Source organism: Mustela nigripes, chromosome 17, assembly GCF_022355385.1.
Source record: "Mustela nigripes isolate SB6536 chromosome 17, MUSNIG.SB6536, whole genome shotgun sequence".
Classification (NCBI taxonomy): Eukaryota; Metazoa; Chordata; class Mammalia; order Carnivora; family Mustelidae; genus Mustela; species Mustela nigripes.
Genome location: NC_081573.1, coordinates 17028250 through 17051045, shown reverse-complemented (window position 1 = coordinate 17051045; position 22796 = coordinate 17028250). Strand labels below are relative to the sequence as shown.

At 49.0% G+C, this 22796-nt stretch overlaps 2 protein-coding genes across 2 annotated transcripts; one reads left to right on the top strand and one right to left on the bottom strand.

Moving 5' to 3' along the window:
* The first annotated feature begins 713 nt into the window (after positions 1-713).
* CAPNS1 (calpain small subunit 1) lies at positions 714-10224 on the top strand. The gene is made up of 11 exons (XM_059383629.1): positions 714-800; positions 1688-1911; positions 2881-2914; positions 3396-3485; positions 3631-3688; positions 3786-3850; positions 6914-6982; positions 7076-7154; positions 7310-7426; positions 9446-9504; positions 9667-10224. The coding sequence occupies exons 2-11, from the start codon at positions 1706-1708 to the stop codon at positions 9691-9693; spliced, it is 804 nt and encodes a 267-aa protein (XP_059239612.1). The 5' UTR covers positions 714-800; positions 1688-1705; the 3' UTR covers positions 9694-10224.
* Positions 10225-10957: 733 nt separating this feature from the next.
* Positions 10958-12648, bottom strand: LOC132006023 (cytochrome c oxidase subunit 7A1, mitochondrial). Its single transcript, XM_059383631.1, has 4 exons — positions 12541-12648; positions 11725-11811; positions 11501-11585; positions 10958-11076 (listed from the first exon to the last, which is right to left on the bottom strand). The coding sequence occupies exons 1-4, from the start codon at positions 12553-12555 to the stop codon at positions 11021-11023; spliced, it is 243 nt and encodes an 80-aa protein (XP_059239614.1). The 5' UTR covers positions 12556-12648; the 3' UTR covers positions 10958-11020.
* Between the last annotated feature and the right edge of the window lie 10148 nt (positions 12649-22796).

The following is a 22796-nucleotide window of genomic DNA, read 5'->3' as shown; positions in this document are numbered from 1 at the left end:
TCCTGCCAGCTTCTGCATTCTCCCCGCCCCCCACTCCTCCACCCGATCTCGGGAACATCTAGTCTCAGAAACAAGGCAGTGGCCAGAGGGACTCTTCCTTCCTGTGCCCAGGCCCCTCTTTAGAGATGGGAAGAAGGAGGCGGCACTTGACCCTGACGCGGGGTAAAAAGGTGAGGGTGGAGGAGGCACAGGCAACTTTTGCAAGCGGCAAAGTTCTTCCCGCCGTTTGGCCGCCTTCCGGGCTACTGCAGGGTCCCGAGAAATCTAGTCTAGCCTTAGCCCCTGCCCCAAATGCGGGTGCGTGTCCTCGGGCTGTGGGCCAGACAAAATTCGGGGTCTCCAGATGCTTTGTCGCAACAAGAATAGGATACAGGGCCGCGTACCAGGAGTCCCTTTCCCAGCGGACAGAAAACCACACCCGTGGCCGCATGGAGAAGAATCCACACTGCAACACTAGGGGGTGATCTCGGGCGCGGCGACTGAACCTCTCTCCCTGGATTCATTCACCTGAGCTGAAAAGAACCGGGGAAGACCTCAAGCCGCTGGAGGTTGGGCGGGGCCGAAACCCACAGTTCAGGAAATGAGCAGGGCGGAGCCGCGGCGGCCGCATCCCGTTACTAGAGGCGGGCCCGGCGCACGCAGGCGCAACTTCATGCCGGCTCTAGGACCCCGCGGACGCTTGGTGGGCCGCTCCGCAGTGCCTGAGTCTAGGCCGCCTGAGTCACGGGCCCCGCCCTACGGAGCCGGACGCGGGCAGAGGTTCGGGAGCAGGACGGACGGACCGACCGACCGGAGGATCGGTGAGCGCCCGATCTGGATTACCCCTGTAGTCCGTAATCCCGGTCCTTGCGGGCCCCGTGTCCCACGAAACCCTTAAGTCCTGGTCTAGGGGTCCCCCAGACTCATGACCTCAGATTTGAAGCCCCAGGCTGTCTGGCACCCAGTTATCCCGCGCCGGGGACTCTTCCACCCTATGTCTCGGGATCTAAAATTCGAGCCCATGGATTTGAAAGGTACCCCATAAATTTCTGCCAGGTTCGAGTCCCCAGAACCACGATCCTTAGATCCGTTCTCCCAATTATAATGGGAACCCCGTTATCCTGGGCCCTGGGATTGACACCCACTATCTAAGATCCGAACCTACAGAATCAACGGTGACATTGTAATCCCGCTGCTGGAAGTAACGAAACCCTCAAGCTGGGATTTCTTAAACCCTGCCCCACAGGCCTCCAGGTGGAGAATCTCTTATCCTGACCCGCCCACGACCCCTAAATTCAGTTCTGGAGCTCGGTCTCAGATTCGAGCGCTCAGACGCGTCAAAGGTGCCTTACACCAACTTGGGGCCCCCCATCTTAAGAACCCCACCACACCGGGACCCTTACTCTTTATGATGCCCATGCATAGACTCAGTCCAGGGTCACTTAAGCTAGACCATGAGATCCTTTGGACACAGAGAGGATTTCAAACCCGAGCCTCCGTCCCTTTCCCACCCATCCTAGAAGTATCCTTCTCCAGAAGCCCCGACCCCATTCCAAATGGACTTTCAAGCTCCAGCCGGAGAATAGGTCCCCGCCCGGAGGCCTCATATTACTCCCCCAAGTCCAGCTGCCAGAAATGCGTATTTTGCGTGGAGGGAGCGAGTTCAGTGGCGATGCGGACTTGTGACCCCTTTTTTTCCCCCCCTTAGGAATCTTAATTTGCAGCCATGTTCCTGGTTAACTCGTTCTTGAAGGGAGGCGGTGGCGGAGGAGGCGGGGGCCTGGGCGGGGGCCTGGGGAACGTGATCGGAGGTCTGATCAGCGGAGCCGGAGGTGGTGGAGGAGGCGGTGGCGGCGGCGGCGGCGGCGGCGTCGGAGGAGGCGGTGGCGGAACTGCCATGCGCATTCTGGGCGGGGTCATTAGTGCCATCAGGTAAGGCGGGGCCGAAGAGGGGAGGGGCCTGGCGGAGGAGCATGTCCCACCAATTTAGATTGAGGTAACCTGGCGACACCTGCAGTCTTAATTAGGCTGGGCTGGGCCTGGGCTGCGGGATCTGCTTCGAGGGGGCGGACCTTAAGGAGGCTAATGGCCGCTCAGGAGGCGGGGCTTGACATGGGCGGAGTCTGACTGTTGAGGGAAAGATCTGATGGGGCGCGGCTGGGAGAGGTGGAACTTAATGGGGCTGGGCGAGGCCTGCTTCCTGCTACCCGGGAGACGAACGTTAGGGGGCGGAGCTAATGAGGCTTGGGGTCTCTTCATGGGGGCAAGACTTGGCTTATGGGCACGGCCGCGTGGCGGTCGAAGTTGGTCATTGAGGGGGTGGACCCAGAAGAGGCCGAGGTCTAATGGCATAGGGGAAATGATCTTGAAGGGGCTAGGTCTGGCTGGGAACTGTCTGGGTTAAAATGGAAATACGACCTGGTAGATGTGGACCTTGTAGATGTCGTTAGGGGCCCAATTTACCATGGCCCCCCTTCAAAGGGGTGGGAACTCATGGAACTGGGGTGGGATGTTGGGAAGACACAGACTTTTAGAAACCCATAGGATGGAGTACATTCCTGGACAGAGGGATTCTGAGGAGAGTGGAGCCTCAGGAAGCTGGGTCAGAGCTTCTTTGAAGCGAGCTGTCAAAGGGGCTGAATCTGTTGAGGAATCTGCCATTGGGCAAGTGTGCCCTGGCCGGAGTGGGGCCTACTGTGGGGGCAGGGCTCTGAGTTTCCTGCCAGGTGTAACCAGGGCAGCAAAGATAGGGACAGGTGAGGACATGGACAGATAAGTCAAGCAGAGGGAGAGGTAGGGAGGTGGTGGGCTGGGGTTTGCACCGTTGGGTTTCAAGGGCTGTTGCTGTCTTTGGAGGCCAGCCCACTGGTGCTAACTACTCCCTTACTTGTCTCCCCTCAGTGAGGCAGCTGCACAGTACAACCCGGAGCCTCCGGTAAGCTATCCTCAATAATCAGAGACCCTGCTTCTCACTCCAAGGCCTTTTCTAGCACCCATCATTGTCCCTTTGTCCCTCTTAAGAAATTCCTCTCATTAAGTCTCTCCCTTGGGCGCCTGGGTGGCTCAGTGGTTAAGCCGCTGCCTTCGGCTCAGGTCATGATCTCAGGGTCCTGGGATCGAGTCCCGCATCAGGCTCTCTGCTCAGCAGGGAGCCTGCTTCCTCCTCTCTCTCTCTCTCTCTGCCTGCCTCTCTGCCTACTTGTGATTTCTCTCTGTCAAATAAATAAATAAAATCTTTAAAAAAAAAAAAAAAAAAGTCTCTCCCTTGCCATGTCCCCAAACTTAGTCATGTTCCCTGGACCATCTCTCATTCCTTTGATCACCCAGCCACCTAGTCCTCTCTGACTTTCCCACCTAGTGCTGTCCTGGCCAGGACACCCCTCCTCCACTTACCCTGAGATCTTCTCCCTCTGCAGCCTCCACGCACCCATTACTCCAACATTGAAGCCAATGAGAGTGAGGAGGTCCGTCAGTTCCGGAGGCTCTTTGCCCAGCTGGCTGGAGATGTAAGTAATCCTGGGCCCCCATCCTTGTCCTAACTCTTCCTTGCCTTCCTGTGGGCTGCCCTTGCACATACACTCAGCAGTGGCAACCCCCAAAGAATCCCCTCTCCCTTGTGACACTCTTCCCATCCCTGACTTTTCTTCACAGGACATGGAGGTCAGCGCCACAGAACTCATGAACATTCTCAACAAGGTCGTAACCCGACGTGAGTCATTGGGCTCAACACATAGGGTGGGCTTAGAGTCATGGGCGCTGGGGTAGCTGTGACCTCTGACCTCTGACTTTCAACCTGTCTCCCACAGACCCTGATCTGAAAACTGATGGCTTTGGCATTGACACGTGTCGCAGCATGGTGGCCGTGATGGATGTATCCTTTGGGGCAGTCTGACTGGAGCCCTGGGTGAAGAAGGAGTTTTGTGAGAGCACGCTTGGGACAGCCAGGATATAGCTTGCGTACCCACAAAAGTGGACATGCATATATCAGAACACACACCCAGGCTTGTGGCAATAAACATCAGCTGTCACAGCTGGCACTTCACAGACATCATGTTAAACAGGCAGATTTTTTTTTTTTGAAGATTTTATTTATTCATCAGAGAGAGAGCACAAGTAGGGGGCAGGGATAGGGAGAAGTAGTCTCCTTGGCAAGCAAGGAGCCTGATGTGGGACTCGATCCCAGGACCCTAGGATCATGACCTGCACCGAAGGCAGATGCTTAACCCTCTGAGCCACCCAGGCGTCCCAAACCAGCAGAATTGTTATAGTCCATTTTGTAGGTGATAAAACTGAGACTCAGAGAGAGGCAATCATTTGTCTAAAGGTATACAAAAAGAGGAAGTGGCAGGATAAGAATTTGGATTCAGGTCTTTTAGGCTTGAGAGCCTAAGCTTATTTTCTTTCTTTTTTTTTAAGTAAGGACTACCCAACATGGGGCTTGAACTGATGACCCAGAGATAAAGAGTCGCATGCTCTACTGACTGAGCCAGCCAGGCGTCCCAAGAACCCAACCTTATAACTGCTGTAGGTGTGGCCATATAATGCACATATATACAAGGGCACACCATGTAGGTGAAGATACGTGAAGGTATGTTCACAGGAACACACATGCATATTTGCACATGGGCTAATCATCAGCTTATCTTGAATACATGCATGCTTCGCACATAGGGAAAATGTAGACACCCGTGTATTGTCATGTGATCACACATGTCGCACTGAGTTCTACGAGCTTGGCTATGCTGCTTAGCAAGGTCTTTGAGCCTCTTGCCTCAATTTCCTGGTCTATAAAATGAAAAGAGTGATAAGGGTTAAACTGAATTGGAGCCATATGCGAAGGGTTTAGCGCAGTGCATAGCACAGTAAGTGGTCTGTATGCACTAGTTGCTGCTATGATCCTAGGTAGATTTTCATCTCTGAATCGGTTTCTTCTCTGTCACTGGGAAATAATACTGGTGAGGCTGGTGTTTTAAGGATTCAGTGAGAAAAGTGACGTTCCTAAGAAGCTTAGCACTACCTGACATGTACTAGGTAACTTGATAAGTCTTGGCCATCATTATTATTGAGAGTTTATGAAACATTAACCCCAGAGCTAAAGGCTTTGTGTCATTCTGCTTGTATCACAACCCAGCAGGTATATACTGTCCTCGCCTGATTTTCTAGATATCCTTGTTTCTCACATGTCCTGACATTCATGAAATTGAATTGCTATTAAGAATTTTATAGGGGGGGCGCCTGGGTGGCTCAGTGGGTTAAGCCGCTGCCTTCAGCTCAGGTCATGATCTCAGAGTCCTGGGATCGAGTCCCGCATCGGGCTCTCTGCTCAGCGGAGAGCCTGCTTCCCTCTCTCTCTCTCTGCCTGCCTCTCTATCTACTTGTGATTTCTCTCTGTCAAATAAATAAATAAAAAAAAAATCTTTAAAAAAAAAAATTAAAAAAAAGAATTTTATAGGGGTGCCTAGATGGCTCAGTCGGTGAATCGACTGCTTTTGGCCCAGTTCATGATCTTAGGATCCTGGAATCAAGTCTCACATTGGGCTCCCTGCTCAGCGGGGAGTCTGCTGCTCCCTCTTCCCCTCGGCTCATGTATGTCTGTATGTCTGTCCTGTTCTCTCCCTCTCAAATAAATAAGTAAAAATTAAGGGAAAAAAAGAATTTTTTAAATGATGGGACACCTGGGTGGCTTAGTTAGTTAAAGCTTCTGTCTTTGGCTCAGGTCATGATCCTGGAGTCCCAGGATAGAGCCCCACAGTAGTGGCATTGGGCTCCCTGCTCAGCAGGGAGTCTGCTGCTCCCTCTTCCTCTGCTCCTCCCCCTGCTCCCTCTCTCTCTCCCTCTCTCAAGTAAAAATTTTTTTTAAAGATTTGTTTATTTATTTATTTGACAGAGAGAGAGTTAGTTCACAAGTAGACAGCAGCAGGCAGAGAGAGGGAAGCAGGCTCCCCGCTGAGCTGAGAGCCTGACGCGGGCGGGGCTCGATCCCAGGACTCTAAGATCATGACCTGAGCTGAAGGCAGTCTCCATCCACTGAGCCACCCAGGTGCCCCCTCAAATTAAATCTTTTAAAATCATGGATAGGGGTGCCTGGGTGATTCAGTGGGTTAAAGCCTCTGCCTTCAGCTCAGGTCATGATCTCAGGGTCCTGGGATGGAGCCCCGCATTGGGGGCTCTGCTCAGCAGGGAGCCTGCTTTCCTTCCTCTTTTTCTGCCTGACTCTCTGCCTACTTGTGATCTCTGTCTGTCAAATAAATAAAATCTTAAAAAAAAATAACATAATGCATAAAAACAAAAATGCTGGAACTTTAAAAAGAATTTGGTAAATGAGCTAGTTACTATTTTCAAGTGAGGAATTTATAGAGAAGCTCAATGTAATTCCCCATGATTATGGTTATGCTTATTAACTTATTTTTAATTTTATTTTACTGAAAAATAAAATATTTATATAGTAGTCTCTATACCCAATATGGGGCTCAAGCTCATGACCCTGAGATCAAGAGTCACATGCAATTCCAACTGGGCCAGTCAGGAGCCCCCAAAATGAAATAGGAACTAAACTCTCTATGGATAAAAAGAAAAGTCAGGGATGCCTGGGTGGCTCAGTTGGTGAAGCAGCTGCCTTCGGCTCAGGTCATGATCCCAGCGTCCTGGGATCGAGTCCCACATCGGGCTCCTTGCTCAGCAGGGAGCCTGCTTCTCCCTCTGCCTCTGCCTGCCATTCTGTCTGCCTGTGCTCGCTCTCTCCCCTCTCTCTCTCTGATAAATAAATAAAATCTTTAAAAAAAAAATAAAAGTCAAACTGTATCCAGCGTGACCTGACAGGTGGGATAGGAGCTGGGGTTTTAGCCCAGGTTCCCCTGCTCGGTCATGATCACGGTGCGTAGAGTGTGTGCGCCTGGGTACAGTCATCACGCTATTCTTAACACCCTTCCACCAGAGTGACACCACCGGCAAATTGGGCTTCCAAGAATTCAAGTACTTATGGAACAACATTAAAAAGTGGCAGGTGTGTGGCGACCTCAAACTCAAAGCCCCTCAAGCCAAGAAGACGCCACGCCCCGCGATGTTCAGTTGAATCCTTCCCTCCCTGTCCCCATAGGCCATCTACAAACAGTTTGACGTTGACCGTTCAGGTACCATCTGCAGCAGTGAACTCCCAGGGGCCTTTGAGGCAGCAGGTATGGCTGGCAGCGAAATGGTCTGACGGGGGTGGGATTGGTAAGGCAGCCCCATCCCATCCCCCCACCGTGAGCTGGTCTGAGCCTGAATCCTAGGGGTGGGAGTGGGTCTGGCCTTGTGGCGCCAACACCTGAGAAAAGGAAACCATTCCCAGGGTTCCACCTGAATGAACATCTCTACAACATGATCATCCGACGCTACTCGGATGAAGGAGGGAACATGGATTTTGACAACTTCATCAGCTGCCTGGTCAGGCTGGATGCGATGTTCCGTGAGTGACACCCCAGGTCTCTTCCTGGGCGGGGATTTGTTCCACCTCTGGCCAGGGTCTCCTCTGAGCCTCACCCTGAGGCAAGCAACTTCAGGGACATCAACAGCCCCGGTTCTTGCCTGCCCTCACATCACTCACAGTCCATTGGAGGAGAAGCAAATCACCAGTGACCGCTCAGAATGGATACGGGAAGCTCAGGGCTATGATCAGGCCTGGGAGGAGAAGCTCAGCTCTGAGTGGGTTTCGATTTATGAATGGGAAAGCCCAGTGAGCTGTCTGAACCTAGGAGGCACCTGATGCAGACTAAAGGGTCCAGAAGGGCTTCCGGGAGAAGGACAGGTGTGAATCGAGGGATGAGGAGGCGTGACCCAAGGAGAGAGCTAGGACAAGTATTGATGTGGGAACAGCCCGAGTGAAGGGAAAGAGAAGGTGGTGCTTCTGGTGTTTTTTTGTTGAACTCCATTCTGAATGCTGGAGACGGGTGGGGGGTGTAGAGGCTGGGAGGGGTTGGTAGGGGCTGGACATGAATGCACTGAATCCTAAGACTACTGAGAAGTGGGAATTATTGTCCCCATTTTCTGGAGGAGGAACCTAGGTTTCAAGGAAGCAAAACTGTTTGCTCCCAGCCACTCAGCTAGGAAGTTGCAAAGTCAGAATTTGAACTTGGATCTGAGAGAACTGAAGAAAAGGAAGCAGGAGCAATGGGCACAGTCAGGCCATGCGAGGCTGTGAGTGTCATGTTCAGGGGTGCTCAGACCATTCCTGGGGGCAATGGAGAACCATAGCAGGTTCTAGGCAGAGGAGGGACGGGGTCAGGTTTGGCTTTAGGAAGATGTCTCAGAGGACAAAGCATTTAAACCATGGGTAGAGAAAAAGGGGCAGGTATGTCAGGGACATGAGGGGAAAGGGGAATGGACAATAAGGGCAGATGATTCCCAGAGTCACTATGAGAAGGCCCAAGAAATGGCCACTGGATTCACCAGCAAGGGGGCCAACAGGAACTGCACAGAGTGCAGTGTCCAGGACACCATGTGCATAGACACCTGAGGGTGGTAACCAAGTTGTTAGTGAAGGAGCAAAGACAGTGTAGACCTCGGTTTGCCTAGGTTTGGCTTTGGGTGGGGAACGCGGAGGCAGGGTTCAGGACAGGAGTGGGGACTACACCAGACTGGGAGCAGAAAGTGCAGCCTGCAGAGCTTCCTTCCAGTAGCCTGTTTGGGCTGGAGCTAGAGGACTTGGCCCTGAGAGGTCTGTGGGAGGCTGGGGCTTGGGCAGAGGTGTGGCACAGGGGAGTATAAGGAGGCCATTACTGGGGGGGGGGGGGGGGCTCAAGGGCTCAATCCTGATATTCCTGGGGCACATCACTTCACTTCTCTGTGCCTTGTTTTACAATGACACTTACCTCACAGAATTCGATTACATGGGTTAATAATTCCTGGAAAAGTAATTTATACAGTGCTTGGCACAGAGTAAGAACTCAATAAAGTGCTAGCCATTATTTTATTATTTTTTAAAAGATTTTACATATTCGAGAGAGGGAGAGAGGGAGCGGGCGGGGAGAGGGAGAAGCAGGCTCTCTGCTGAGCGGGGAGCCCAATGTGGGGCTTGATCCCAGGACCCTGGGATCACAACCTGAGCCAAAGGTAGATGCTTAACCTGTTGAGCCACCCAGCTGCCCCTATTTTACCATGTACATATATTTTTTAATTAAATTAAGTAAACTTTGTATGTAATGTGGGGCTTGAACTCATGCATGACCTGGAGATCAAGAGTCGCATGCTATACCAGCTGAACATGACAGGTGGCCCAAGTGCTAGCCGTTACTATCATCATACCGTATATTAGTATATTTTTATCTTTTTTTTTTTTTTAGATTTTATTTTTAAGTAATTTCCACACCTGACATGGGGCTCAAACTTACAATACTGAGATCCATATGCCCTACAGACCAAGCCAGCCAGGTGCCCCTAGTATATTTTTATCCTAAAAGCCAAATCCCCCAATCCTTTACTTCTCTAGGGGCCTTCAAATCTCTTGACAAGGATGGCACTGGACAAATTCAGGTGAACATCCAGGAGGTAAGAACTCCCGTTCTGGGATGTGGGTGCCCAGCAGGGGACTCTCCCCTCAGCTCCTTGTACCCTCCCTCCCATTTTGCCAGCAACCTTTGGGGGAGAGCAGAGAAAGGTGTCTGCTGTTCTTTGGTTCCCTGTTCTCACTCTGTGCCTTCCTCTCTCCAGTGGCTGCAGCTGACGATGTATTCCTGAACGGGAACCCCAGACTTGCCCCCTCATAGCCTTGCTATGGGAGTCACCTCGGATTCCTCTGTCTCTCCCAGGGCTGAGCCAGGCTGCAGTCTCATCTTCATGGATCCTGCTGACCCGCAGGTCTTTTGGTTCCCCCAGCCCTTGGCACTCGGCTTCTCAGTCAACGGCCAGGGCCCAACATGCCCCAACGTGCCATGCCCCGAGTTACCCATGGCTCTGAGACTCTCTATCACACCCTGCCCTGAGGGTCACCCCATCCCTGACACAGCCATCCCATATCCACTCCATAACGTCTCTTATGCACCTGTGCCAAACCCAATCCTTATGTTGCTTCCACACCCTAAGGGCCATTCTCTTGGTTCCGGGAGGGTCACTGTACACACTCTGGCACACCTGCTCAGAGTCACCACCCTGGCAGCCAAACTCTAGGCCGGAACAGGCCCGGGCGCCCCCGTGCCTTCATCTGCACTCTGCTCTCAGCCTTCCAGGTCCAGGAGGAAATAAAAGCATCCCGATTGCTGCTCTCTCTGAGATCTGCCTCCTGTTCTGAGCGTTGAGGGCTAGTTCTGTCTCTTTCAGGGGCAGAGGGAAGTCTAGGTTCTAGAGGGTGGGGGTGGCTTGATCTGTCTCCATGTCTGTCCTCAGGCCTGGATCTGCATGTTTCCTAGTCCTTTTTCTCATACTGGATTCTAGTTGAGCTGTAGTCTTGTTCTTGATGAGATCCCCTCCAGATCCTGTGGAGGCTGAGACTGGGACCCAGAAGCCTGGGCAATCTCTGCTGCTGCTGCAAGAGCCAGGCTCTTGGGAGGTCTCAGTGCCACCCCTGTCCCACCGACCCCACCCCCGGCCTTACTCTGTTCCCCAAGGCCATGCTTGCTGCCTCTTGCTCCTGAGTCTGTCCTCACTTTCCTCTGCCTCTGTTGGGTCATGGACCATGCGCAGTACCTTCCTCTCCACCCTCAGGCCTCCACAGGGAGAGGGGCTGCCTTCCCAGAATAGAATCCCTCTCAAATTCAAGGACATGATCCCAGATCCCTAGGCCCTAAGAGACAGCCCAGGGGTACTGTTTCGGGTCCCTAGCTCCTCAGGAGGGCTGAGAGACAACAACATCGTTCAAGGAGCCTTGTGTAGCAGTAGTAATCCTCTAGCAGGAGGGACTCAGGGCTGGGGTATGGGGCTGTCATTGTGTCGTGATTCCTTGCTGATGGTAGGATGGGCTGGGGGGGTGGGAGGGAACACCAACAAACAGAGGCCACAGCTGGGCTGGGTTCCCCAAGAAGCCAGCACATTTATTGATGCTTGTTCAGGTTCTGCAAGTTTCTTGGTCTCACTTCTGGTGAGGGAAGGAGGCCCAGCCAAGGAAGTAGAGGCTATAGATGGTGCCTAGGGAGGGAGTAAGGGGACACAGCGTGAGATCCTAATTGCCTCCCTGGACCACATCTCTGCTTTTAAGCCCCTCTGCAGGCTCCTCAGTCACCAGTCTGGATCCCAGCTCCCTTCCCAAACTGCCCTTCAGGTGGAGAATTCCCTAGCCTTGCTCCAGACCTGGCTGCCAACTTCCTCCACAATTCCTCCCTGGACCCCAAAGCCCGTCCTGGGACAGCAGCCCAAGCCCTAGGTGCTCCCTCCCTCCCTACATGCTATGTGGACTCCTGGACCGTGCCCCCCAACCTGGCCAGCCCAGAACCCAATCCCCTCCCCTAAGCCCCTGCCCAGCCACTAGCCCTCTCCCCAAACTCAGCAAGCTCACTCCAGCTGAGCCCCTCCTCCTCCCCCAGCAGCTCAGGCGGTGGTGGCCGGCACTCACCCCCTACACAGAGCCCCATGGTCACTCGGTACAGGATGTTGTCGGTTCCCCCGCCCTTCAAGTGCACCGGGAGGTCATTGTCCGCCTGGGTAGTGGAGGCGTCAGATGAGAAAGGGGTACAGGTTGCTCTGTGGACTGTTCCCCGTTTCCCCCTACTCCACTCCAGGACAGAGCCTGAGGTCTGGGTTCTTCCCCTCACCCCGCCCCGCCCCCGCTCCGCCTACCTGGAAGAGTTTCTGTTTCTCAGCCACTCGGTTCTGGAATCGGTTCCGGGTAGTTGAGCTGAAAGAGCGAACCAGCGCCTGGGAGACCTGGCGGGGAGGGAATCGGAGACACCTGAAAGGGTGTCCCCAAAGGGTCTGGCTGGGGGGCGAGGGGACGGGAACGCTGAGGCCTGACACCGGGATGGCCCTCTTCCTTGCGTGTGTCTCAAAGGCAAGAATCGAACTGTCAGTATGAGGAAGGGAAGGGGTTCTGTCCAGAAAGGCCCAGAAAAAGGGATTCGCGCCTAGAGAGTCTGGCTTGGAGGTTTCCCGATTGTCTAGGGGGTCCTGGAAGAAAAGCAGACGTAGAAGGGACATTTGATCTGCGGGTTCAAGTCCCAAGATGGCGGGGTTTTGCTTTTTTGGTGGGGAGGGTTTCCTAGATTAACGGGAGTGGCCCAAGTCCCGGGAATGATCTGTCCTGGGTCTGGGTGCCTAGCGGGGTTACCATACTGCCTAAGAAGTCCGGGGTGGGGGTGGGGGGCGAGAAGCGGTGTTAAGTTCCCACCGCCTAGGTCCCGAGGTGTTAAAAGGGGCCCTGGATGAAGGGAAGAAGCTCAAACCGGGGCGTTGGGCCATGTTAGGGGTCCTAGGCTGTCTCAGAATCCCTGGGTTATAGGAGGCGGGGGTTGAGGATCCCAGGCTGTTTAGAAGGGGGTCCGGAGCCCTGAGGGGGGCTCACGTTCCAAGTCCCCGGATCCCGGGATGTTTAGAATCTCGTATTGGGGCGAGGGCTTCCGGTTGGGTTTCCCAGCCCGGCCCTAGGGGGGCCCTCACCCGCAGGGCCCTCATTCTGCGTCCTCCTCTTCGGCCGGAGTCACCTCCCCTCTCGGCCCAAGGACACACAAGCCCTCCCCTCCCCGGGGAATCCCAGGCCACGCCCTCGGCGTGCCGCGTGACCGCCCTGTCCCAGGTCTGCGCTGGCGGGTGGGGTGTGGGGGAAGCCGGGTGAATCCCGCTGCAGATTCGGGTTCGTGCAATAGACGCGCGGAGGGGACACCCCAGTCCCGCCCCCACGCCAAAAGGCACGAAGCATCCATCTGTTACTCGGAATTTCTGCTGGTCCAAGTGGAAAGGAAAACGGAACCAGGGAATACATTTTTGGTTTGTTTCTTCGGAGATAGCCGTCTGGGGCAAGTGCAGTTCCTTTCCCGGGATCTCTCAGATTTCTCCTTACCGGAGTTGGTATTGGAGAGCGAGTGAGGGAGCAGATAAACGAGTTCCAACTTCTCGTTCTATCTACATAGACTGTGAGATTGCGTCTCCGAGCCTGTAGATAGTGGCCGTCTTTGTAACGTGGGGGCTGAGTCAGGATCTCCCTCCGAGGTGTGTTGAGAGCATTAAATGACCTCATAGAACAGCATAACCGAGCTAACAGTTATAATCTTGGTAATAACTTGCAAACTTACTGCCTAACTGAGCTAATAACTGCAAGAAAGGAGAGCTCTTATTTTTACTGCTTTCGAGCGGCAGGCTTGTTAAAAAGCAAATTTAACTGAGTCAATGTGAAGATCTGAAAGATTTCATTAAATGATTCATGAATGGGCAGGATGTCATCCAGCGAATGTTAGGGAGCGCCCTGAAGCTACAGAAAAGGAAAGGCTTTGAAAGGCCTGGAGAGGGGGGATTAGCTAAGAATGCATTGTTTTAGGTTAGGTTTTCCTCTTAAAGAGGATGGTTGGGGTTTATGGAATTACCTCCTAGTGTTGACCAGTTAAATTCCCCATATGTTCCTGGGGAAAACTACGGTTAGGTTAACTATTAAGTCTTGGTTTACTGAAGTGGGGCCTTGGCACAAGTAACCCTATCTTGGGCCTGTGATTTTTCTTTTTAACATATATATAAAATAAGATCTTGGGGCAATTGGGTGGTTCAGTGGGTTAAGCCTCTGCCTCGCCTCGGGTCATGATCTCAGGGTCCTGGGATAGAGGCTTGCATTGGGCTCTCTGCTCCATGGGGAACCTGCTTCACCCTCTCTCTCTACCTGCCTCTGCCTGCTTGTGATCTCTCTCTCTCTCTGTCAAATAAATAAATTAATTAATTAAAAAAATCTTAAATAAATAAATAAAATCTTTCAAAAAGTATTAAGCATTGAGCAAAGATTCATCTGTTAAATTAGCCTTCTGTAGCTTTTATTTTTTTCAAGATTTTTTAAAAAGATTTTATTTATTTATTTGACAGAGAGTGATCACAAGTAGGCAGAGAGGCAGGCAGAGAGAGAGGAGGAAGCAGGCTCCCCATGGATCAGAGAGACCGATGTGGGGCTCGATCCCAGGACCCTGGGATCATGACCTGAGCCAAAGGCAGAGGCCTTAACCCACTGAGACACCCAGGCGCCCCAACCTACTGTAGCTTTTAAATGGAAATGTCTAACTTATCAAATTTACAAGCATGATTTGAAAGTGTTAAGGGAGTTTAATTGCTATAAAAGCCCTCTTTAAAAGAGATTGTTAAACCCTTTTAGGCTATGCCACAGTCATGACTAAAACCACTAGGGCAGCCGTACTTAACCCTGGCAGCACATCAGGATTAAACAGAGATGAATATAGATAAATAATGTATTTCTTAACTGTCTTAAGGTAATAAGGTACAAATATACCTTTTACTCCCAAATACTTTACTCCCAAATACTTCAGCTTTTCCCAACTTTCCCAAATACTTGTATTTCCTAAAAACAAGGACACCCTGTTACATAACCACTGCACAATCATCAAAATCAGGAAATTAATACTAACACGACATTATTATCTAATTCACAGAATTTTTTTTTTAAAGATTTTATTTATTTATTTGACAGACAGAGACCACAAGTAGGCAGAGAGGCAGGCAGAGAGAGAGGAAGGGAAGCAGGCTCCCCACTGAGCAGAGAGAGCCCGATGCGGGGCTCGATCCCAGGACCCCGGGATCATGACCCGAGCCGAAGGCAGAGGCTCAACCCACTGAGTCACCCAGGTGCCCCTCACAGAATTTTTTTTTTTAATTCACCCACTGCCCCACAAATAAAAAGAGAAATGAATCCAAGATTCAATCCAAGATTCAATCTATAAATTGTCGGTCATCAGGTTTTTCATTTTTTTAAGTGCTTATCTGTTAGAGATACAGACGTAAATATGAAATATGATGTTGGAATTTGCTTTAAAATACTTCAATAAAGGGGAAAAAGGAGCTTAATGGGGCAACTACATGAAAAACACTATAATGGTGATCATTGTTGAAGCAGGTGATGGGTCCTTTCTGCTTTTCTGCTTGAAATTTTCCATAGTAAAAGAAATATTAACTAAGCATAAAAACACTTGAGAGATATATATATATATAATCACTAGACATGAGTCATATATATATATTAACTAAGAATAAAAACACTTGATATATATATAGATATATCAATATATATCAATGTATTTATATATATTGATATTTATATCAAATATATATATATTTGATATATATCAAATTTGATATATATCAAACTTGATATATATATTTAATTTGATATATATATTAACTTACTGCAAGGGAGATTTTTTTGGCAGTTGGGGAGAGAGATTGGGCTCAACTCTGAATACAAGGAAAAGTGGGATTTAAGAGCCAAAGTGGGTGGCAGTGGATGGAAAATTACAAAAAGGGTGGGGTAATTCTTTGCTAAATAGACCTAACAGAATTCTTTCTGAAGGCTGGTCAGGGTGACCAAATATTGTCTTGGGGCGTTGGGGGAATGAAGAATTTGGTCAGGTGTCAAGGATGATCAGATGTGGGGTTTCAGGAGGTTCTGGTTAAACTGACTTAGCAAGATTCTTGCTAAAACTGGACTCTATGAGGATAGAGAGAGAGGCTCAAGGTCAGGACAACTCAAGCAAAGGGCTCAGAGATGCAATAGATAACTGACAGTCTACCTCTTAGCCAGCTCAGCTTCCTTAGGCACCCATCTAAACACAGTTGAGCTCTCTTAAAATAACAATAACTCTGTATTTTTACCTATTCCTGTTCAGGGAAGGAGTTTTACTTTTCCCCAGAATGAGAAGAACCACAGTCCCAAGAGTCATTGTATCCATCACAGCGTATATTAATCACTCCTCAAATTCTGTCACAAAACTTGTTTTAAGGGGCACCTGGGTGGTTCAGTTGGTTAAATGACTGCCTTCAGCTCAGATCATGATCTTGGAGTCTGGGGATCGAGTCCCACATCGGGCTCCCAGCTCTGCAGGGAGTCTGCTTCTCCCTCTGACCTTCTCGTCTCTCATGCTCTCTCTCTCTCTCAAATAAATAAAATCTTTTTTAAAAAATATTTTATTTATTTATTTGACATCCAGAGATCACAAGGAGGCAGAGAAGCAGGCAGAGAGAGAGAAGAGGAAGCAGGCTCCCTGCTAAGCAGAGAGCTTGATCCGGGCGGGGCTCGATCCCAAGACCCTGGGATCATGACCTGAGCCGAAGGCAGAGGCTTTAATGCACTGAGCCACCCAGGTGCTCCTGTCAAATAAAGAATCTTTAAAAAGAGGGGCACCTGGGTGGCTCAGTGGGTTAAAGCCTCTGCCTTCGGCTCAGGTCATGATCTCGGGGTCCTGGGATCTAGCCCCGCATCGGGCTCTCTACTCAGCAGGGAGCCTGCTTCCTCCTCTCTCTCTACCTGCCTCTCTGCCTACTTGTGATCTCTGTCTGTCAAATAAACAAATAAAATCTTTAATATATATTTAAAAAAAAGAATCTTTAAAAAGAAAGAAAGAAAGAACGAACCTTAAGATGACATCACATTGGAAGGTAAGATACTTTTTTTTCTTTTCATCTTTTGTAATGTCGAGCATAGTCCTTTTTCCTCCCATGTTGAAACAGATTGCTGTGGCTTTGGCTAATGATCTATGTTAAGTTCGGATTCAGGGACCATGTTGTATGAAAAAACCCTCAATGCACACTTATCCAGGTGAGACATGGGAACTAAGGAAGTAGTGGATTATGCCCGTATTTCATACTGACTCGGGAGCATTTGCTGTTCACCCCTTGAGTAGAATGGAGAGCAGCATAATTTCCCTTGTTTGGGTTTTTTTTTCTTTTTCTTTCTCTTTCTTTCTTTCCTTTTTTTTTTTTTTTTTCTGTGCATGATCTCTTGGTTTATTATGAATCCATATTTGACTCCGCATTTGTTAAACATGCATACAAATTGATTCTCCGCTGCATAGCGACTGTCTGGGCTGCTTCCTGTCTTACCCACCTCTGGGCTGTTTTTGTCACCCTGGAGAACAGTGTAGCTTTTCTTTTTTTTTTTTTTTTTTAAAGATTTTATTTATTTATTTGACAGAGAGAAATTACAAGTACACTGAGAGGCAGGCAGAGAGCGAGAGAAGGAAGCAGGCTCCCTGCTGAGCAGAGAGCCCGATGCGGGACTCAATCCCAGGACCCTGAGATCATGACCTGAGCCGAAGGCAGCGGCTCAACCCACTGAGCCACCCAGGCGCCCCAACAGTGTAGCTTTTCTATTTATCCATTTGTTGTTGATCTAGACTCCATTGCATCCCCAGCATCTGGCACACAGATGGATTTGGTAAATATTTGTTGAAGAAAATGTGACCCAAATGTTCTCTCATTTGCTCACTCCCACACGTTTGTTTGTTTGTTTGTTTGTTTGTTTTTTTAAGATTTTATTTATTTATTTGACAGAGAGAGGTCACAAGCAAGCAAAGAGAGAGAGAGAGGGGAGGAAGCAGGCTCCCTGCCGAGTAGAGAGCCCGATGTGACACTGGATCCCAGGACTCTGGGATGATGACCTGAGCCGAAGGCAGAGGCCTAACCCACTGAGCCACCCAGGCGCCCCTCCCACACGTTTAATAAAGGAGGACCTCAGGGCTTGTCTTAGTTCTAAGTACCTAATTTGTGGGGATAGTGCAAAATGAAAATGCGGCAGCCTTTCATGAAACAGCAGGAAAAAAGTGCCATTAAGAGTACTAAAACTAAGTTTTCCCTTTTTTCTGTGATCTCTCTCAACCTGTCATAGTGTTTTGAATTTGCTATTTAATGCTGTGCTCCCTGGGGCAATGGATACTTCTGGTGTGAGCACAGACAGGCATCTGGGGCACCTGTCCTGCAACTTCATGTCTGCCCACAAATGTGCCTAATGATGGCATGTGTCATCTAGACTGCACTGGCTATCGGGTTCCCCTCACCGCACTGGCCAACTGTATCAGCTCCTTGTGTTCTGGCCGGAGGTGGAGAAGTCGAACCAGGCATCTGCCCTTCCCATGGGTTTGGTGCCTGGGGTGCCAAGAAGAGTCAGGGATCAGAGGGGAGCAAAACATTCTTTCCTGCCATGTTACCTGCTGAATGTGCCGTGGCATGGGTTGAAGAGTGGGGAGTTGGGACCCTGCCTTGCCCTTAGAAGTCATAGACAACAGAGGTGTTTTGGACCTTGACCCTGTCTGTGCCCTAGCACAGATCCCAGGCCCCAGGGAGACAGAACAGGCAGCCAAGAGCTTATATCAGGGAGGGGGTACCTGACCTTGGAAATCGGGTGGCTCTGAAGTGGGCCTTGCAGGGATGAGGTTAGAGCACATCTCCCTGTGACGCTGACCTGGAGTCAGGAAGCCTGAATTGAGAAGCTGCTGCTGCCCTTGCGCAGATCTCCTTTAGAAATAAATGGCTTTGTCGGGGCGCCTGGGTGGCTCAGTGGGTTAAGCCGCTGTCTTCGGCTCAAGGTCATGATCTCAGAGTCCTGGGATCGAGTCCCGCATCCCTCTCTGCTGAGCAGAGAGCCTGCTTCCCTCTCTCTCTCTCTGCCTGCCTCTCCATCTACTTGTGATTTCTCTCTGTCAAATAAATAAAATAAAATCTTTAAAAAAAAAAAAAAAAGAAATGGCTTTGCCAAGTTGCAGGACAGAAGAGCTCAAACTCTATGGATAAAGAGCCAGCTGGGGATATGAGCTATGCTGTCCTATATTAGCTAGCTAGAAGCCTTTATCGTTGTAACAACAAGGCGACAAAATACTGTGGTTTAAAACCATGCAACTTCTAGACTAACTAATGTCAATATGTAGACCTTATTTGGACCTTGATATGAACAGTCAAAGAAAAAATTGTGACATTTTTGAGACCATTGGAAACTTGAACAATGATGGACTTTTTTCTTTTTTAAATGATGGACTTTTCCCTCAACGTTTTAGTACAAAGAAATTTCAAAGATACAGAGACGGTGAAGCCATCTTAGACCTAACACCTAGATTTTATTTTACCATAAACATTTTTCTATATTTGCTTTATCATATAACTAACCATCTATACCTCTACCAATCTATATCTTTTTTGATGTTTCAAAGTAAATTGCAGATATCCTTATCTTCCCCCAGATACTTCCCCCAAATACCTAAATATTTTCCTTATATAAATAATTTGAAATGTTTATATGTGATATGGCTTTGGTGGTGGTTGTGTTTAAAAAACAAAAAAAAGTACTCTCTCTCTCTCTGCCTGCCTCTCCATCTACTTGTGATTTCTCTCTGTCAAATAAAAAAAAAATTTAAAAAAAAAAAGTATATTTTAGAAATACATACTTATGGGAGCCTGGCTGGCTCCGTTGGTGGAGCATGCTGTGCTTGGTCTTGGGGTTAAGAGTTCAAGCTCCACTCTGGGTGTAGAATTACTTTTAAAAAATAATTTTTAAAAAGATTTTAATTATTTATTTGAGAGAGAGAAAAATAGAGCCCGAGCCAGAGGAGGGGTAGAGGGAGAGAGAGAGAGAGAGACACACAGACTCTCTGCTGAGTGGGGAGCTTACCATGGGGCTTGACCCCAGGACCTTGAGATTATGACCTGAGCCGAGGTCAGACACTTAACCAACTGAGCCATGCAGGTGTTCCCCCACAACAATAAATTATTTTTTCCTGGGGGCAGCAGGCCGGCATGAGTGTGGAGCCTGCCCCCCAAAAATAAAAATCTTAATACACACACCTCACGTACTTAAATATTTTTTCATATGATGTCCAGTGTATTAATTACTGCCAATTAACAGATTACCCCAAAATGTAGCTGCTTCAAACAACATTTATTATCTCGCACAGTTTTTGTGGATCAGGAACCTGGGGATGAGGGTACCTGGGTGGCTCAGTGGGTTAAGCGTCTGACTTTGGCTCAGGTCATGATCTCAGGATCCTGGGATGGAGCCCTGCCTTAAAGTAACTCACTCAATGGGGCGTCTGCTTGTCTCTCTCCCTGTCCCTCTGCTCTTCCCCCCACTTATGTGCGCTCTCTCTTAAAAGAAAAAAAAAATCTTATTAAAAAAAAAAGGAATCTGGGGATGGTTTGGTCCAGCCACAGTCTAATAACTCAGGGCAAAAGTGGGCAGGAACCTACCTGGATTTGCCTGTTGTGGGTGGGGAGGGAGACTTGACTTAGCCATCCTTCCAGTGTCCAGAACCAATCTTTGGTATCACTCTGCTGCCATCTTGTGGCAGGACTGGAAAAAGTGCCCATTCCTCCTGGACCTTCCACACTGATCCTGTTCAATTGTATTTTAGGGCTTGATTTTTATTTTTTAAAAGATTTTATTTATTTATTTGAGAGAGAGAGAGAGAGAGATCAATCACAAGGAGGCAGAATAGCAGGCAGAGAGAGAGGAAGGGAAGCAGGCTCCCTGCTGAGCAGAGAGCCTGATGCGGGGCTCAATCCTAGAACCCTGAGATCATGACCTGAGCCAAAGGCAGAGGCTTAACCCTCTGAGCAACAAGGTGCCCCTCATTTTTATTTTTAAAAGATTTCTTTATTAGAGAGATAGAGGGAGGAGGGGCAGGGGGAGAGGGATTTCTCAAGCTTACTCCCCTTTGAGTGCAGAGCCCAATGCCAGCTTCCACCCCAGGACTCTGAGATCATGACATCAGTCAAAAATCAAGAGTCTACCCTCAACTGACTGAGTCACCCAGGCATCCCAAGGACTTGATTTTTTTTTAAAGACTTTATTTATTTTGAGAGAGAGAGAGCATACAAGCAAGGGAAGGAGTGAAGGGAGAGGAAGAGAATGTCGAGCAGACTCCATGCTGAGCATGGAGTCCAACGTGGGGCTTGATCTCACAACCCTGAGATCATGACTTGAGCTGAAATTAAGAGCCAGAAGTTCAACTGACTGAGCCACCAAGGCGCCCACTACAATGTGATTTTTTTTTTAAGATTTTATTTATTTATTTGACAGAGAGAAATCACAGGTAAGCAGAGAGGCAGGCAGAGAGAGGAGGAAGCAGGCTTCTCGTGGAGCAGAGAGCCCGACGCGGGGCTCGATCCCAGGACCCTGGGATCATGACCCGAGCCAAAAGCAGAGGCTTTAACCCACTGAGCCACCCAGGCGCCCCACGATGTGATTTTTTAAAAAAAGATATTATTTATTCATTTGACAGACAGAGATCACAAGTAGGCAGAGAAGCAGGCAGAGAGAGAGGAAGGGAAGCAGGCTCCCTGCTGAGCAGAGAGCCTGATGCGGGGCTCGATCCCAGGACCCTGGGATCATGACCTGAGCTGAAGGCAGAGGCTTTAAACCACTGAGCCACCCAGGTGCTCAGGGCCAGAGCACCTGAGGTGCTCAGGTGCCCCACTATGATGTGATTTTTAAAACTTCTAACGTTCATTTACCCAATTTCTGAATAGATCATAAATTTACATGATTTAAAAGTCATAAGTGTGGACAAGGGAAACAAAGGCAAAAATGAACTATCCGGACTTCATCAAGATAAAAAGCTTCTGCACAGCAAAGGAAACAGTCAACAAAACCAAAAGACACCTATAGAATGGGAGAAGATATTTGCAAATGTTTTATCAGATAAAGGGCTAGTATCCAAAATCTATAAAGAATTTATCAAACTCAACACCCAAAGAACAAATAATACAGTCAAGAAATGGGCAGAAGGTATGAGCAGACATTTCTCCAAAAAAGATATACAAATGGCCAACAGACACATGAAAAATGCTCATTATCACCCAGCATCAAGGAAATACAAACCAAAACCACAATGAGATACCACCTCACCCCAGTCAGAATGGCTAAAATTAAGAAGTCAGGAAACAACAGGTGTTGGCAAGGATGATGGTGGGAATGCAAGCTGGTACAGCTACTCTGGAAAACAGTATGGAGGTTTCTCAAAAAGTTAAAAATAAAGCTATCCTACGACCAAGCAATTGCACTACTAGGTGTTTACCCTAGAGATACAAATGTAATGATCCGAAGGGGCACCTGCACCCCAATATTTATAGCAGCAATGTCCACATACCCAAACTATGGAAAGGTCATCGACAGATGAATGGGTAGAGACTATGTGATATATATATATATATATACACACACACAATGGAATATTACTCAAGACATCAAAAAATGAGATCTCGCCATTAGTAATGACGTGGATGGAACTAGAGGGTATTATGCTAAGTGAAACAAGTTATTCAGAGAAAGACAATTATGATATGATTGGCTCATATGTGGAATTTGAGAAATAAAACACAGCAGCATGGGGGAAGGGAGAGGGAAAAAAAGAACAGGACAAAATCAGGGAGAGGGAAAAACCCTAAGAGACTCTTAATCATAAGAAACAAACTGAGGGCGCCTGGGTGGCTCAGTGGGTTAAGCCGCTGCCTTCGGCTCAGGTCATGATCTCGGGATCCTGGGATCGAGTCCCGCATCGGGCTCTCTGCTCAGCAGGGAGCCTGCTTCCTTTCCTCTCTCTCTCTGCCTGCCTCTCCGTCTACTTGTGATTTCTCTCTGTCAAATAAATAAATAAAAAATCTTTAAAAAAAAAAAAAAAAGAAACAAACTGAACGGGCGCCTGGGTGGCTCAGTGGGTTAAAGCCTCTGCCTTCAGCTCAGGTCATGATCCCAGGGTCCTGGGATCGAGCCCCGCGTTGGGCTCTCTGCTCAGTGGGGAGCCTGTTTCCCCCTCCCTCTCTGCCTGCCTCCCTGTCTACTTGTGACCTCTGTCTGTCAGATAAATAAATAAAATCTTAAAAAAAAAAAAAAAAAAAGAAGCAAACTGGGGATTCCTGGAGGGATGGCTTAACTGGGTGATGGACAT

Excerpts from the sequence above, each read along its gene's own strand:
- CAPNS1 (XM_059383629.1), top strand. The coding sequence starts at position 1,706 with ATGTTCCTGGTTAACTCGTTCTTGAAGGGAGGCGGTGGCGGAGGAGGC. Across the intron at positions 1,912-2,880 it reads GGGGTCATTAGTGCCATCAG|TGAGGCAGCTGCACAGTACA; the intron begins GTAAGGCGGGGC and ends GTCTCCCCTCAG. Across the intron at positions 3,486-3,630 it reads TTGCCCAGCTGGCTGGAGAT|GACATGGAGGTCAGCGCCAC; the intron begins GTAAGTAATCCT and ends TTTTCTTCACAG.
- LOC132006023 (XM_059383631.1), bottom strand. Across the intron at positions 11,586-11,724 it reads AGAAACAGAAACTCTTCCAG|GCGGACAATGACCTCCCGGT; the intron begins GTAGGCGGAGCG and ends TCCACTACCCAG. Across the intron at positions 11,077-11,500 it reads CATGGGGCTCTGTGTAGGGG|GCACCATCTATAGCCTCTAC; the intron begins GTGAGTGCCGGC and ends CTCCCTCCCTAG.